Consider the following 15,627-nt stretch of genomic DNA (forward strand, 5'->3'; position numbering starts at 1 on the left):
GAGATAGTGGCTACGTCTACACGTGAAGCCTACATCGAAGTAGCCTATTTCGATGTGGCGACATTGAAATAGGCTATTTCGATGAATAACGTCTACACGTCCTCCAGGGCTGGCAACGTCGATGTTCAACATCGACGTTGCACAGCACCACATCGAAATAGGCGCTGCGAGGGAACGTCTACACGCCACAGTAGCACACATCGAAATAAGGGTGCCAGGCACAGCTGCAGACAGGGTCACAGGGCGGACTCAACAGCCAGCCACTCCCTTAAAGGGCCCCTCCCAGACACACTTGCACTAAACAGCACAAGACACACAGAGCCGACAACGAGTTGCAGACCCTGTGCATGCAGCATGAATCCCCTGCTGCAGCAGCAGCAGCCAGAAGCCCTGGGCTAAAGGCTGCTGCCCACGGTGACCATAGAGCCCCGCACGGGCTGGAGAGACAGCATCTCTCAACCCCCCAGCTGATGGCTGCCATGGAGGACCCCACAATTTCGACGTTGCGGGACGCGGATTGTCTACACGGTCCCTACTTCGACGTTCAACGTCGAAGTAGGGCGCTATTCCGATCCCCTCATGAGGTTAGCGACTTTGACGTCTCGCCGCCTAACGTCGAAGTTAGTGCCGCTACTTCGAAGTAGTGTGCACGTGTAGACACAGCCAGTGAGTGATACGTCCGTACCAGTGATCTTATTAAAGAGTGCAGGCTGTGGTTCCCTGAAGGAACTGTATTTGCTTTCGTGCTGGCCTTTCACGCTGCTGAGTCCCACCTCAGTGAAAAGTGGGATGATAGCTGCACTAGTGTTTGGGGTTGCTCCCCCAGGGCCAGGAGAAAGAGCGACACCATGTATTGTTCTGGCTCCACTAACAGCTCTGTTTCAGCCAGCGCCAAATGTGCATTCAACATGTCAGCCACAGCTTGTTCTGCAGGGCGGGTAATGATCACACCACCCCCTGTACTAGCAGTGCTATTGGAGTTGGGGTTGGAGCTGCTTTATCTGTAGTGCAGCTTTTAAGATTAGAACCAGAGGCAGACTTGAGCTTTTGTATGCCTAATGTGCCACGGACATCTGCTGTGCTCAGCCTGGGCAGGGAGCATGATGGGAAAGGCTTGCTCCTCGCCTTAATCCCCACTGAGGAAGCAATGGAGCCCCTGACAGAAGGGACATTATCCACCTTAAGTTGCAGGTCTGGCATTGGCTCAAGAGCCTTATCAAAAAAGGAGCATTTTCAATCGCAGAACCCTGTCTTTTCTAGCTTGTGCAGTGAGGCTCTCACATTGAGGGCATTTCTGCAGGATGTCAGCCTCTCTGAGGTAATGTACCTTCTGAATGCCCTTCTGAGATGGGCATAGGATCATGGCATTTAGAGCACTTTTTAAAACCTACTGTGGCTAACCTTTCCTATTCTGTTTCTTGTTGTCTCCTTTTTTTTTAAATAAGTGGTCGTGTCAGTGAACTATGTACAATAAGTTAAAACTGACAACTGAAGAAAAGAATGTACTTCTTTTTAAGTAGTAACAGAGAGGAAGCCGTGCTAGTCTACACACTATCAAAACAAAAAGCAGTCAAGTAGCACTTTAAAGACTAGCAAAATAGTTTATTAGGTGAGCGTTCGTGGGACAGACCCACTTCTTCAGACCATAGCCAGACCAGAACAGACTCAATATTTAAGGCACAGAGAACCAATAACAGTAAGCAAGGAGGACAAATCAGAAAAAGATAATCAAGGTGAGCAAATCAGAGAGTGGAGGGGTGGCGGGGAAGGTCAAGAATTAGATTGAGCCAAGTAGGCAGACGTTCTGGCAAGGGAAGCAGCCGAGCTGGCTTTTATATTCAAATTCGGCACATTAACACATGGTTTAAATTGTGATGGGAACTTTCTGAGTCACTAAAGGGGCTCGTCTGCCTACTTGGCTCAATCTAATTCTTGACCTTCCCCCCCACCCCTCCACTCTCTGATTTGCTCACCTTGATTATCTTTTTCTGATTTGTCCTCCTTGCTTACTGTTATTGGTTCTCTGTGCCTTAAATATTGAGTCTGTTCTGGTCTGGCTATGGTCTGAAGAAGTGGGTCTGTCCCACGAACGCTCACCTAATAAACTATTCTGCTAGTCTTTAAAGTGCTACTTGACTGCTTTTTCTTTTTAAGTGTGTAAGAGACTACCTAAAGCTATAAGGTGAAGAGCTATTAACTATAATGTATATTTTCTAACAGGGCTGAGGAAAGGGAGGAACAAAGTCCGTCCATGGCCGAGGGCGTGATGAAGGAACTGAAGAGAGTGGAGTTGTGCATGCAATCTCCAGTGGCACGAACGGTGCACACAGTGGTTGTGCATGCACAGCCCACTGAGTGCTGCTAAGAAAATCTCCATGCTGCGGTGCTGGGTAGGCCCAACACCTACCATGGAGCACCCATGGGGACAACACCTGAAGAAAAAACACTCCCTCCAGCCCTGACACCAATACACAGGAAGGCCCAAGACATAAGGCTTGTCTTAGTAAAGATGGCAATCTCAAGAGCAGGCCAGAGCTAGCTCAGGGGAGAAGGAACCTGTAGAGCTCATTTACAGGAAGTAGCACCTACTCAGGTTCAACAAGGAAAGCAGACACCAAACTAGAGCAAGACAAGGTTACCAGCACTTACTGCTTTGCTATGGTGTATGAGCTCAGTCCTGCAGATGGAAGATTGCTGTTATGAAGTACCAACCTATCGCACAGGCAATGTGCACTGATTTCACAAATTCCCAGACTATAGTATAGTAGACTCCCAAGTTACGGGGGGGTTGCTCCTGGCTCCCCTGGGCTTGAGGGAGCCAGGAAATTGACCAGTGTACCAGAACTGGTCAGTTTCCTGGCTCCCAGGGTGGTAGGGAGGCTGGGAACCAGGCAGGAGCCAGTTTCCTGGCTCCCACAAGCCCAGGGAAGCCAGGATGCCACCTGGTTCCCAGCTTGCTGGCACTCTGGGAGCTAGGCACTGTTTTTCCCCAGCTTTCTCCAGCTTTTTCTGGGGAGAAGCTGGAGGAAGCCAGGGAGAAGCCACGCTGCTGTGGCTATCTGCCTGCCTGGCTTCCCCCAGCTGGGAGAAGCCGGGGGCCAGAGAGCCACAGCAGTGTGGCTTCTCCTAGCTAGGGAAAGCTGAGGAGAAGCCGCCCTGCTGTGACTGTCTGTCCCCTGGCTTTCCCTAGCTGGAGGAAGCTGGGTGGGCAGACAACCACAGCAGTGTAGCTTCTCCCAGCTGGAGGAAGCTGGAGAGAAGCCATGCCACTGCAGCTGTACGTCCTCTGGCTTCTCCCAGCTGGGAACCCCATGATTTTGACTCGCACTTAACTTAGAATCATAGAATACTATCACAGAATCATAGAAGAGTAGGACTGGAAGTGACCTTGAGAGGTCAAATTTAAGCACATGTCAAAATCGTGCATATCAGGGGTTTACTGTATACCAGCAGACATGTTTGCTGCCACTTGACTCTGGAAGGTCAGGACACAGACAGCAGGTCTCTAGGCACAGACTGGAGGAAGAGCTCCCTCTCCGGTTTTAGGGACCAATCAATTCTCAGCCGTAAAATAATCAGGTGCTGAAGGGTACATTAACCCACTTCAAGCACCCATGCTTTTGCAGCATGATATTCTATCTCCTTCAGGCAGGCTTGTGTTCCTAAACTGCTAGGCAGTACTGAGTTTGGAGATTCGTGTAGTAAAAGTATGTTGCTTAACGCAATGAACTAAGGAGAGCACAGCACTCAAGTATTTGAATTACTTGAGGCAGCACTGGTCTACAGGTGATAGAGCCAGAGCCTCTGCGCCCTACCCCAGAAACTGCCCAAGATCTACACACACTGCTCCAAAGGCTATCACTACCCTAAGACCTGCATACCCAATCCCAGAGCTCCCATACATAAAAGATGGAAAAGCTTTGGCCTGAAGTCTGGATCTGGCTCATGACTTGCCTGGCCCCTGAAGGCTCACAGCTCTCCTGCACAGCATCTGGCTCACCGCAGAGTCTGGGGTCCCAAGCCTTGCAGGCCAGAGTCAGGCTCTGGCTGGAGAACAACAGTGCAGTGCTGCCTGTAGGCTTTCTCCCATTGCTCTTATTGGCTCAATTGTGGCCAGGGGGTGGGCAGTGTCTGGGAGTGGCAGCAAACTGTGCCATGTAAACACCTCCCCATTGCCCAGACCCCACATCCCAGAATGTTCCTGCACCCCTTCTCACCCAGATCTACCATCCTTAGCCTGTTCCTGAAACTCCTCCTGCTCAGACCCCCCAACTGCCAGTCTGCTCCTGCAACACCATCCTACTCAGATGGTTACTCCCAGCTGATTCCTGCATCCCCCTCCCACTCAGATCTCTCCACCCTTTGCTTGTTCCTGAACACCCTCCCATTCAGACTTCCAACCCCAGCCTGCTTCTGCACTTGTCCTGTCCAGATCTGAAACTCTCAGCCTATTCTTGTACCCCACATCCTGCTCAGACCCCATATCCTCAGCCTGCACCTGCACCTTCCCTCCTACATAGATCCCACACCTGTTCCCTGGAAGCCCCATCCAGTACACTGAACACCCCACTTTTGGACCCACTCCAGGCCCAGAAGAGTTAATATGGGGAGTAGAGAAGGGGTTGCTGAGGTTTGGGGCTGGAGGAAGCCCTGAACCTCAGCAACCCCTTCTCTACTCCCCACCCATGGGGCTGGAGCATAAGGGGAGTGAGGTGTCTCAGTTAAGGGCCACATGAGTGAGAGTGGTTGTTGGTGTTTTATTTTTGCTTTCTTTTTGGATTCCTACTTTTGTGTGTCCACTGATTTTTCTATGAGTCAGTGTCTCCCAACCCAAAAAAGGTTTCCCACCTCTATCATAAAGGGCCATGTTTCCATCAGGGAAACCTGCTCTCTTCAAACAGGACAACAAAGCAGACAGCTGTAACAGATAAAATATTTAAAATCACTAAATAAGCAACTAATATATTCTGAATGCAGCCTATAACTAGGGCACACACTACACTGGCTACACGGCTAGCGCCACTGTCCAAAAGAGCTTCACCAGGAGGGACTAACCAATGTGCCGTGATCAAGGTCCTGGCTTCCTAGAACTGCCTAGTTGCTCTGCCTCCAATAATCTATTTCCTGACCCGTTTGCGGTTGTTTTTGGGAATTTCTGCTCTCTGCACAGCTTGGGGCTCTTCTTCCTCGCTGCTCCTGCTCTCACTGTCCACCAACTGGGAGTGACCCCTCTTATTCCTTCTCCTGCTTCTCTCAGCCCCTACACCAGGAAGCTTCTTGGGAGACACTATCCCAGGCCTTTTCTTCCTGATGCGGGCTGCAGTATACTTCTTTCGCTGCTTTCTTTGCTCATCTTCTCTCTGGCGGATTTTCATCTCAAAGCTTTTTTTGTTAGTCGTATTCACATCAAACCAGTCCTAGAGGATTCAGAAAGCAGAGGGTTAGTACTGGAAAAAAGATATAATGGCAGGTGCCGATCATGTTCCCCATTCCACTGCTGGAAGCGCTCACAGGGTAGAGATTAGCAAAGAAATGGGATGTGGGAATGTGGCTGGCCAGCACAATGTTATTTTTATCAGCTGCTGTGCAGATTCTATCCTGCTCCTTGGGGGCACAATGGATTCTGCAATGGTTTAGCTAACACTGCAGAATATGGAAGGTGCTGGCAAAATGAATAGAGTAGCAGTAGCATGGGACATGGCACTTCTTCCTCGTTTTTTTGATGGGAGTAGGGCACCACACTCTTCTCACCTCAGCATGCAAAGAGTTGATGTGATACTTGACTCCACTCTCCGATATGAATTCCTTCTCGCACAGCAGACATTTGTATTTCCCAGCCACGAAGTCTCCCTGCCACCAAAACAGAAAACATCACCAGATGCTACCTTCCTCTCCGCCCAGTGATGCTGAAGGGCCTAGACCTGGAACTCAAGTCACTGTCAGATATGATCCAGCAATGAGGAAACTGAGCACAAAATCCCCTAACTCAGGGGGTGAGGAACTATTTTTACATCAGGGACCACTGACCCACAGAAGAATCAGTTGGGGGGAGCACATAAAGGTGAGAAACAAAACCATAAAACCCTCACTGATGTGATGTGGCCCCTAACTGCGACACCTCACTCCACTCATGCTCCAGTATCATGGGTAGATGGGTAAAAAAGGTGCGGCTGAGGTTCATATTGACACTTCAGGAATTCCAGGGTGGGACCAAAAATGATGGGGGGGGTGGGGACTGCTGGGAAGAAGGTGTGGGGTTTCGGTGGGAGGGAGGTTGCAGATACAGCCTAAGGGTGGATAGTTTGGATTGGAGGGAGGATGTAGGAGCAGCCTGGGGGTGAGGGGTGTACGCAGGAAGGAGGATACAGGAGTGGGCTGGGAGTGAGGGAAGATGCAGGAGCATGGTGAGCATGGGGGTGGTTCTGGGTGCAGGTTGTTACCTCCCAGCACTGCTGCCCCCTCCCCCAGCTGGGAAAACGGCAGTGCATAGAAAAGCTGACTGCAGGGGCTTTTCTCCTGCAGCTTCTGGGCACCACCTCCCTCCTGCTCTGATTGGCCAGAATTCCAGCCAATCAGAGAGGCAGGGGAAGCCTCTCTTTAGACAGCCATTCCTTCAGCTGGATGAGGGGGAGGAGAAGCGGCTGCAACACTGCATCCTGCCCCCACCAAGCAGAGACAATGGTCTGCATCCAGCCCCATTTTGCCTGACTCTAACCTGCAAGGCTCAGGGCTCCTCACTCTCCACCTGCCACACGACAGATGCTGCGGAGGAGAGTCCTGAGCCTTCGGAGCCAGATCCAGGCAAGCCTCATCTGGATCAGGGCTGCAGGCCAGAGATTCCCCATCCCTGCCCTAACTTCTCCCAGAAAATAAGCAGTCTAGCCACAGCAGTGCAGACGCTGCTGATCAAGTGTGCCCTGAGAGAATGAGGGCAGGACCATCACCAGCTACTCCCTGAGTAATCTCCATCACTTCTAGAGAACTTACAAGTCTCTCACTTGTGGACTACGTCTGGGAAGGGTGCCTTTGTAGCCATGGGATTGCAGACAGGACAGTGACTCAGGTATGGTGTAAGGGACATAACATCTTACCGCTCCACAAAGCATTTTGTGATACAGATCCATTAATACTTGTGGGGAGGCAAACAAACACTGCAAAGAAGGAGCTATTAAAGAACACATTCAGGTATGCAGCAGGCCGGAGATGCAGGTGTCTGGAGAACACTGACAGTGGGAGTGCATGTGTAAAAGACACTGTATAAAATGGTACAAACCAAGGTGCAGGTGCCAAGATGAGATCTGAGTCCAGAAACACTGCTATATACAGACTCACAGCCCTGAAATGAAAGAACAGCAGCTGTCAGCAAGACACTGGTGAGAAATCAGTTTCCAATGTATAGAAATGTTCTTTTTCCCCCATCTGGGGCAATTCTTTCTTAGAAGGGAGAAAGCAAAGAAAAGATACAGTAAGTATTATAAGATCCAACTTGACGGGGGGAGAAGAGAGATCTCTGCAGTTACATTTCTTTAAAACTCTGGTAAATAAAATAATTCCCACTAGAAATGCAAATACCCATTAAAACAGTTAACTGATTAGCCATTGGCATGCTAGGAAAGAGCATATAAGGCTGGAGTCCAGCCAGGGCTGCAGTCCTGCTGCCTCTGAGGCAGGAGTCCTACATGTCAGGTGCAGCAGGGGCTGCTCCAGCCTGGCCTGCCAATGGCCAGGATCCTGCCATCCAGCCCAATACACACAAAGGGAAGGGAGAACTCAGTGATTTGAGCATTGGCCTCCTAAAGCCATGGTTGTGAGTTTGATGCCTGAGGGGGCCACCCAGGGATCTGGGGTAAATAGACTAAAAAAGAAATTATCTGCCAGGGATGGTGACAGGCTGTACTGTGAGGGCAGGGGACTAGACTTGATGACCTCTGAAGGTGCCTTCCAGCTCTCTGAGATAGGTAGGCTAGAAAAGTAGGGGGCTGATCCAGACCAATCCCAGTAACTGGCTATGCCAGTGCAGATGGATAGCTACTCCAGGGCAATCCCCAGTGGGTGGGGGAAGACCACTCCAGGCTGAGATGCTGTAGGCAGGGTGCTGCTGCAGGCTGAGCCCCTGCAGTGGGCTGTGCACCAAGGGCTGGATGGGTCCAGTTACCTGGTAAGCATTCCAGTAAATCTAATGCTTACCAGTTAACTTTTTACATCCCTAAGTCCCACCTCTAGTCAAGTGTGCAAATCTCAGACAAAAATACAGAGATTCCAGACACAAATATGCTATTGATAGAGATGCTCAATTTACTCCTGAGGAAATTCTGTATCCTGTGCAGAATTCATACCTTCCACAGATTTCTTGGCTCACTATCAGAAAAATAGGGGAGCAAACAAATCTGTGGGGAACACATGCTCCTTCGTTGGCAGCTCTAGTGAATCTGCTGCCTGGAAGCAGCGGACGGCAGAAAGATCACTGTGTGGGAAACAGAGGGGGAGGCTAGGCACATGTGCATGCATCCATGCAGAGAGGGGGTGGGACTGAATGCCTGCCTGCATGAGAAAGAGTGAGACTCAGTCTTTGTCTATTCTACCAAGTTTTGTCACAAAAAGTGCCTTTGGTGACAAAACAGTGAGAGCATACACATACCAAAATTACTTTTGTCATCAATGTACAGTTTTGGAGACAAAAAACTTCCTCCCCTACAAGAGAATATTTTAATTTTCCCCTCCCTTTATTGTTCATAAACAGCCTGTGTAGATACTATGGCTGCTTTTATCAGCCTGTAGGACAGAGGTCTGCAACCTCTGACTCTGGCAATGCATGTGGCTCTTTAAGGACTTCTTTGTGGCTCCCAATGCTATAACTGCAAAGGAAAAAAACAAAAACAAAAAAAACCTCTTCTGATTACAGAAGACCCCAACTTACACAGAGGTTGTGTTCTTGTGCAACCCTGCCAAAGTCAATTTTGCACAACTCTGCAGCATTGCAGTTTCCTATCTCCCGCAAGCGGTGGAAAGCTGAGATCCTGGCTCTGGGATGCCTGATGCTCACAGGAGAGGGGAAACTGACCAGCGCTGCTGCTCTGGTCAGTTTCCCAGCTCCTGTCAGTGGTGGCAGCCAAGAATCACGCTGCTGCCCCTGACAAGAGCTGTGAAACCACTCCTGTCAGGGGTGGCGGCCTGACTCTCACCGCCCCGACAGGAGCTGGTAGGCTGCTGCCCCTGACAGGAGCAGGGAAACGGCTCCTCTCAGGGACAATGAAAGGGAGGCTGCTGTTCCTGATAGGAGAGGTTTTCCTACTCCTGTCAGGGGCGGTGCCCCAGAGCTAAGCTCTTGGCTGCCATCACTGACATGAGTGAGGAAACTGATCAGTGCAGTAGAGCTGGTCAGTTTCCCGGCTCCTGTGAGGGGCGGGGAGTTGGCACCTGGCTCCTGGATGTCCGCCATTGACGGAAGCCAGACTGGTCAGTTTCCCAGCTCCCTGACTGGTGGGCAGCCCAGAGAGAAGTGCCAGATCCCTGGCACTCAGAGCTGTGTTATCCTGAGATTTGCACAACTTGAGTGCACGTATCTCAGGGTTCTACTATATTTTCAATAAATGGTGAATATCTAAAAGCCCAAAAATGAACAACTCATATCTAAACAGCAAACTATAAGTAATCTCAAAAGGTTGGATAAACCTCCCCTTAATATGTGCAATGCATTGTGGGATATGATACAGTATCTGTATTTTGATCGCGTTGCTAATAGTCTTGACTTTAAAAGAAAAAGGAAAAGGAAACCCTGTGACATTCCTGATGTGAAGGACAACACACATTTTAAGAAAAAACTGAAATTAAATATGAAATAAAATTGGCATAACTAAAGCGGGGTTGGAATGGCTTCCAAAAGAGGATTAATTTAAGATGAAAACAGAGAATTTCAAACTGAATGGACCCTATCCTTGCATTTTATATTGAGTCTGTCTGGGCTCCCTTTGCTAACAACAAAAAATGCTACCTCGAGAAAATATGTAAAAAGTTTGTGAACCTCCTTCTCAGGCTCTGTCACCAGTTTGACACGCCGAGTGTAGAAAGTGGGGGCCTGCAAAAACTTAAACACCTTGACTATACACAGGCTTTACTCGAAAACTTCCTAAAGTCACAGATCTCCTGGACACTGGAAGGTATGCTGCCACCACCCAGGAAAAACAAAACCCCCCTTAACCCAGGAAAATACACCTGGGATTATCTTCCTAGGAGCACCCCACGCTCTTAACCCTCCCTCCAGAGAGAGCTCAGACACAAGAACTATAATTTAGTAGCTGACCTTTTTAGTCTAAGGCAAGAAGATACACAGACTCCTCTTATGACATGGGTATCAGATTAATTGCTTAAAAACAGTGATTTATTCACAATACAAGAGAAAAAAATCATGGGTTGCACATAGAGAAAAATATTTCCCTGGGATTCAGCTTAAAAGTTACTGTGGAAAAAGTTTCAAGTCAAACAATAAAGAAACAGAACAGCAATTAACAAAATACACCAGCAAGGAAACAGCAGTAGCCAGTCCAACCAAATTCAAAATAACCATAACCTGATCACATACATTTCCTTTTTACTTACCCCCCTATGGCTGATCTTGAGACAGTCAGAATATTTATGGGGATCATTTCAGTTGCCCAGGAGACATCCTCTCTCTCCATCTTTTCTCTCTACCGTCCCAGCAGACCAAAAATACCATAAACTTCAACTGTTCTCAGTTCAAAAACAGTCACTCCACTCCCATTGGCTCACCTGGGCTCAAGTTACCCCAAGAAGAGATTAACCCCTTCCCTACTCATTCATGACAGTCCTGCAGTAAACATGTATCACATCACAAATAATTGTGCATTGTTCTTAAAACAGGGATTACAAAAAATATGGTTTAATGTTATTTTTTTAAGGACCATCTTGCATTCACTTAAATTGTGGCACCTGAATTATTGAGTTTGAAAAAAAAACAGCTCTTCTTGCTATTTTGGTTGCTGACCCCTGCTCTAAGAAGTGTCCTACAATGCCCAAGCTGACTGCTCTAGTCAGCAGTTTGAACTCCAATGTCCTGGAGCCAGGTAACAATCCATCACTGCCCTGCGAAAGCCCTGGGAGTCTGAAAATCCATTTGTTCCTAGCTATCTTGGTATGGAGAGGTGTCATGACATCTTCCCAGATGACCATGGCTGGCTACTGAACCAACACTCTCCTACTTGGACCACTGTGGAGCTGTTGAATCTGATCAGTATATGGGGAAAGGAATCTATGCAGTCCCATCTGTGCTTGACCTGTGGGATCTGGGATACATATGGGCACACTTATCAAGGCTTGTGTGAAAAAGGTTACGACTAGGACATGCTGCAGTGAAAAATGAAGATAAAGGAGCTCAGCCAAATGTACCATAGGGTGAGGAAGATAAACTCTCATTCTAGTGCTGCACCCAAGACCTGTCATTTCTATAAGTAGCTGTATGCATCCCTGCTGATGACCCCACCTCTGTGCCAAGAGCCCCTTGGATTCTTTGGAGTTCATGGGGCAGTGGGAAGACAACCACATCCGAAGGATAAAATTCTTGATGAAGAAGTGAAGATAAATGAGGATGTGGAGCTCCCAGTGAGGTTGCTTGGTGAGGTAAGCAGCCAGGAACTTTTCTCCACTCCTGAAGTGCATAGTCAGTCTTAGCAGTTGCTTTCCAGGGAGCAGGAAGCAGGAGATGACACATGGGATAAGTATCTGTGGCTTGTGGAGAGCAGAGGTGGGTGTAGGCTGTCTATATCTGTGAGGTGGACATTGGCCTGGATGGCTAATCAGTGTGGCGTAGCCAGCTGTTGATGGACATCAAGATCTTAAGGGGATCTTCCAGCAATGTCTCCAGAAGTTTCCTAGAAGTATTTGTTAATCTTCCAACTGTAGGTTCCATGGCAGTGCTGCTTTATTTGTTCCCCCATTGTAGGACACTGTCCCATGGCATTGTGCAATCATTTGTGCAGGGACCAAATTGGCACATAGGAAATCTGCATATAGAGGGTGAAAAAGTCACTCCACTCCCATTGGCTCAACTGGGCTCAAGTTACCTCAGGAAGAGATTAACCCCTTCCCTACTACATGCAGTAGATGTAACCTGGTTTCCCTGTTTACACTCAGCAGTAACATTTCTGCTAGAATGGTCCCCACCTTGGAAGTATGGGATAATTTTGGAATGAATTCCCTGAAAAACTGTACTGCAAGCCCTGCAAAGGCTGTATTCTCTGTTGCCTTTGTGCATCTTCCCCTGCACCCTCCAAAGTTGCGTTGCTTTAGGTGCTTACAGAGATGTGTGCCTGGCAAGAATCAGTTAGAAAATGATTGGTGCATACAAGGCTGGGTCTATACTACCTGTGTGGGTTGATCTTCCAAGGTTTTGTTCCGCGCTTGTCCAAGATGACTCTGGAACTCCTGGCAAGGATTAAGGAAAGTTGAAGGGAGAAACACACCCATCAACCTTCTTCTGTATAGACAGACACTGAATTTGACCACTGAGAGACTGATTTTAGCTACACAATTGGCATAGCTAAAATTGCATTTTCACTGTCGGCTTCTACGTCTAGTATAGACATAGCCCGAGTGAAATGTTTCAATGCTATGCTTCAATTTAACAATTCCTCTTCTGTGCACTGTCTGCTTGTGCTTCAGCAGATGTGGAAGAGGAGAACAAAGAAGACATGTTGAGGGAGGTTCCACAGTGCTCCTCTACAGATAAGAGAACAAAAGGAGAGCCTGAAAGCCAAAAGGCAAGACAGGAAAGAGGATCAAGCATTCAATAGAGAAACATCCAAGTAGATGATAGATAATGAAGGAGCAAAGACACTCAAGTCTCTAATAATACTGAGGAACGAGCAGATCTGAGCTTGACTTCCAGTGCAGCACATGCATAATTCGCTACCATGCCACACTCCCTCTCCATGCAATTTTCCTTTCCTCTTTGTGGGATTCCTCAGTTTTTCCCTCTCACAGCTTTAGAAACGATAACCAGATGTAAACATAGCTGTGAGGTTTTGCCCTTTTCAAACCTCTTCACCAGGAACCCTCAAGTGTTGAGTGCCACTGTGCTTTCTCTTGAACAATAAAGGGTAAGCTTTTATGATGGTAAATCATCTTTATTTTGTGTTCCAGAAAAATCACGTATCAGTCACTTAGGAGTCCAAATATAGGCAGGCATTTCAGTAATTTTCTTACATGGATATGTAGTCACCAGTATATACATGGACTGCACCAGAGAAGCAACTACAAAACACATACATTTTATTGTCCCTCATTGACTAAGACAATGTTTCCCAAACGAATTTGGCCATGGAACACATTTGCGCTTGGAATATATAGACAGAACACAGACATGCTGGTCCCAGAAAGGGGGAGTGGGGTCATACTGAAAAATTGCTGCACATAATGCTCAGAAGTTGATTTAAGAGTTAGGTTTTTAGATGTTCTTTATCCTACAAAGAACAAAAAATAACAAGAGAAAATCATCTGAATGAACAAGTAATGCCTTTCTGATAGGATAGTCAGCAACCCTGTAATTAAGTACAAAAATTAAAAATTAAGTACAAACCCAAAAAAACCCCATAAATATAAACAGCCAAAAAAGAAGGATGGTTAGTGTTGTTCTTTTATACAAAAATAGATAGGACAATATTGTTCAGAAAAAGGACTGTCCTTCCTTAAAGCTAGGAGTATGGGTGAAGGAGTATGGGGCGCACATGGTATTCTCTTCAGTCCTTCCTGTCAAAGATAGGGGCCCACGCAGAGACAGGTGCATCCTGGAGGTGAATGCCTGGCTGCGTAAATGGTATCACCAGGAGGGCTTTGGCTTCCTCAACCACGGGATGCTAGTCCAGGAAGAACTGCTAGGCAGGGACAGCGTTCACCTTTCGAGGAGAGGGAAGACCCTATTCGGACACAGACTGGCTAACCTAGTGAGGAGGGCTTTAAACTAGGTTCAATGGGGACAGGGGAACAAAGCGCACGGTTAAGTAGAGAAGATGGAGACCTGGGAGATGGGTCGGAAAGGAGAGGGAGCACGGGTTATAATGGCCAAGAAAAAGGAGGGTCAGGACAAAACTGGGAGGCAAGATCAAATCAATTATCTTAGATGCATATATACAAATGCAAGAAGTATGGGTAATAAGCAGGAGGAACTGGAAGTGCTAATAAATAAATACAACTACGACATTGTTGGCATCACAGAAACTTGGTGGGATAATACACATCATTGGAATGTTGGTATGGAAGAGTACAGCTTGCTCAGGAAGGACAGAAAGGGGGAAAAGGGAGGAGGTGTTGCCTTGTATATTAAAAATGTACACACTTGGACTGAGGTGGAAAAGGACATAGGAAATGGGTGTGTTGAGAGCCTCTGGATTAAGCTAAAAGGGGTAAAAAACAAGGGTGATGTCCTGCTAGGAGTCTACTAGAGGCCACATACCCAGGTACAAGAAGTGGGTGAGACTTTTTTTTAAAACAACTCACGGTATCATCCAGGGCCCAGGATTTGGTGGCGATGGGGGACTTCAACTATCCAGATATATGTTGGGAAACTAACACAACGGGGCACAGACTAACCAATAAGTGCTTGGACTGCACTGGAGACAACCTTTTATTTCAGAAGTTTGAAAAACCTACTGGGGGGAAGCTGTCCTAGATTTGATTTTAACAAATAGGGAGGAACAGATTGAGAATCTGAACGTGGAAGGCAGCTTGGGTGAAAGTGATCATGAAATCATAGAGTTCACAATTCTAAGGAAGGGAAGCAAAATAGAGACAATAGATTTCAGGAAGGCAGATTTTGGTAAACACAGAGAGCTGGTAGATAGGGTCCCACGGGAAGCAAGACTGAGGGGAAAAACAATGGAGGAGAGTTAGCAGTTTTTCAAAGGGACATTATTAAGGGCCCAAAAGCAAGCTCATCCTCAGCACAGGAAAGAGAGAAAATATGGCAAAAGACTGCCTTGGATTAACCAGGAGATCTTGCATGATCTCAAAATAAAAAGGGAATCATATAAAAAAATGGAAACTGGGACAAATTACGAAGGATGAATATAGGCAAACAACACAGGAATGCAGGGGCAAGATTAGAAAGGCAAAGGCACAAAATGAGCTCAAATTAGCTATGGGCACAAAGGGAAACAAGAAGACTTCTTATAAATACATTAAAAGCAAGAGGAAGACCAAGGATAGGGTAGGCCCATTGCTCAGTGAGGAGGTAGAAACAGTAATGGGAAACTTGGACATGGAAGAGATGCTTAATGACTTCTTTGTTTTGGTCTTCACTGAGAAGTCTGAAGAAGGAATGCCTAACATAGAGAACACTAGTGGGAAAGGGGTAGGTTTAGAAGATAAAATAAAAAAAGAACAAGTTAAAAATCACTTAGCGAAGTTAGATATCTGCAAGTCACCAGGGCCTGATGAAATGCATCCTAGGATACTCAAGAAGGTGATGGAGGAGGTATCTGAGCCATTAGCTATGATGTATGGAAAATCATGGGAGACAGGAGAGATTCCAGAAGACTGGAAAAAGGCAAATATAGTGCCCATCTATAAAAAGGAGAATAAGAATAACGCAGGAAACTACAGACTGGTCAGTTTAAC

At 47.2% G+C, this 15,627-nt stretch overlaps 1 protein-coding gene across 3 annotated transcripts in view; it reads right to left on the minus strand.

Annotated features, from left to right (window-relative positions):
* Nucleotides 1–3,267: 3,267 nt before the first annotated feature.
* Nucleotides 3,268–15,627, minus strand: part of ZNF512 (zinc finger protein 512) — a 71,517-nt gene continuing 59,157 nt past the window's right edge. For all 3 annotated transcript variants that reach the window (XM_074989098.1, XM_074989097.1, XM_074989099.1), the window contains 3 exons: nucleotides 7,274–7,336; nucleotides 5,752–5,850; nucleotides 3,268–5,417 (listed from right to left, as the gene is read on the minus strand). In XM_074989098.1, coding sequence (XP_074845199.1) covers nucleotides 5,118–5,417; nucleotides 5,752–5,850; nucleotides 7,274–7,336 — 462 coding nt within the window. In that variant the 3' untranslated portion in view covers nucleotides 3,268–5,117. The remainder of the gene's footprint in view (nucleotides 5,418–5,751; nucleotides 5,851–7,273; nucleotides 7,337–15,627) is intronic.

The sequence above is a fragment of the Carettochelys insculpta genome, chromosome 3 (genome assembly GCF_033958435.1).
Source record: "Carettochelys insculpta isolate YL-2023 chromosome 3, ASM3395843v1, whole genome shotgun sequence".
In the NCBI taxonomy this organism is placed as follows: domain Eukaryota; kingdom Metazoa; phylum Chordata; order Testudines; family Carettochelyidae; genus Carettochelys; species Carettochelys insculpta.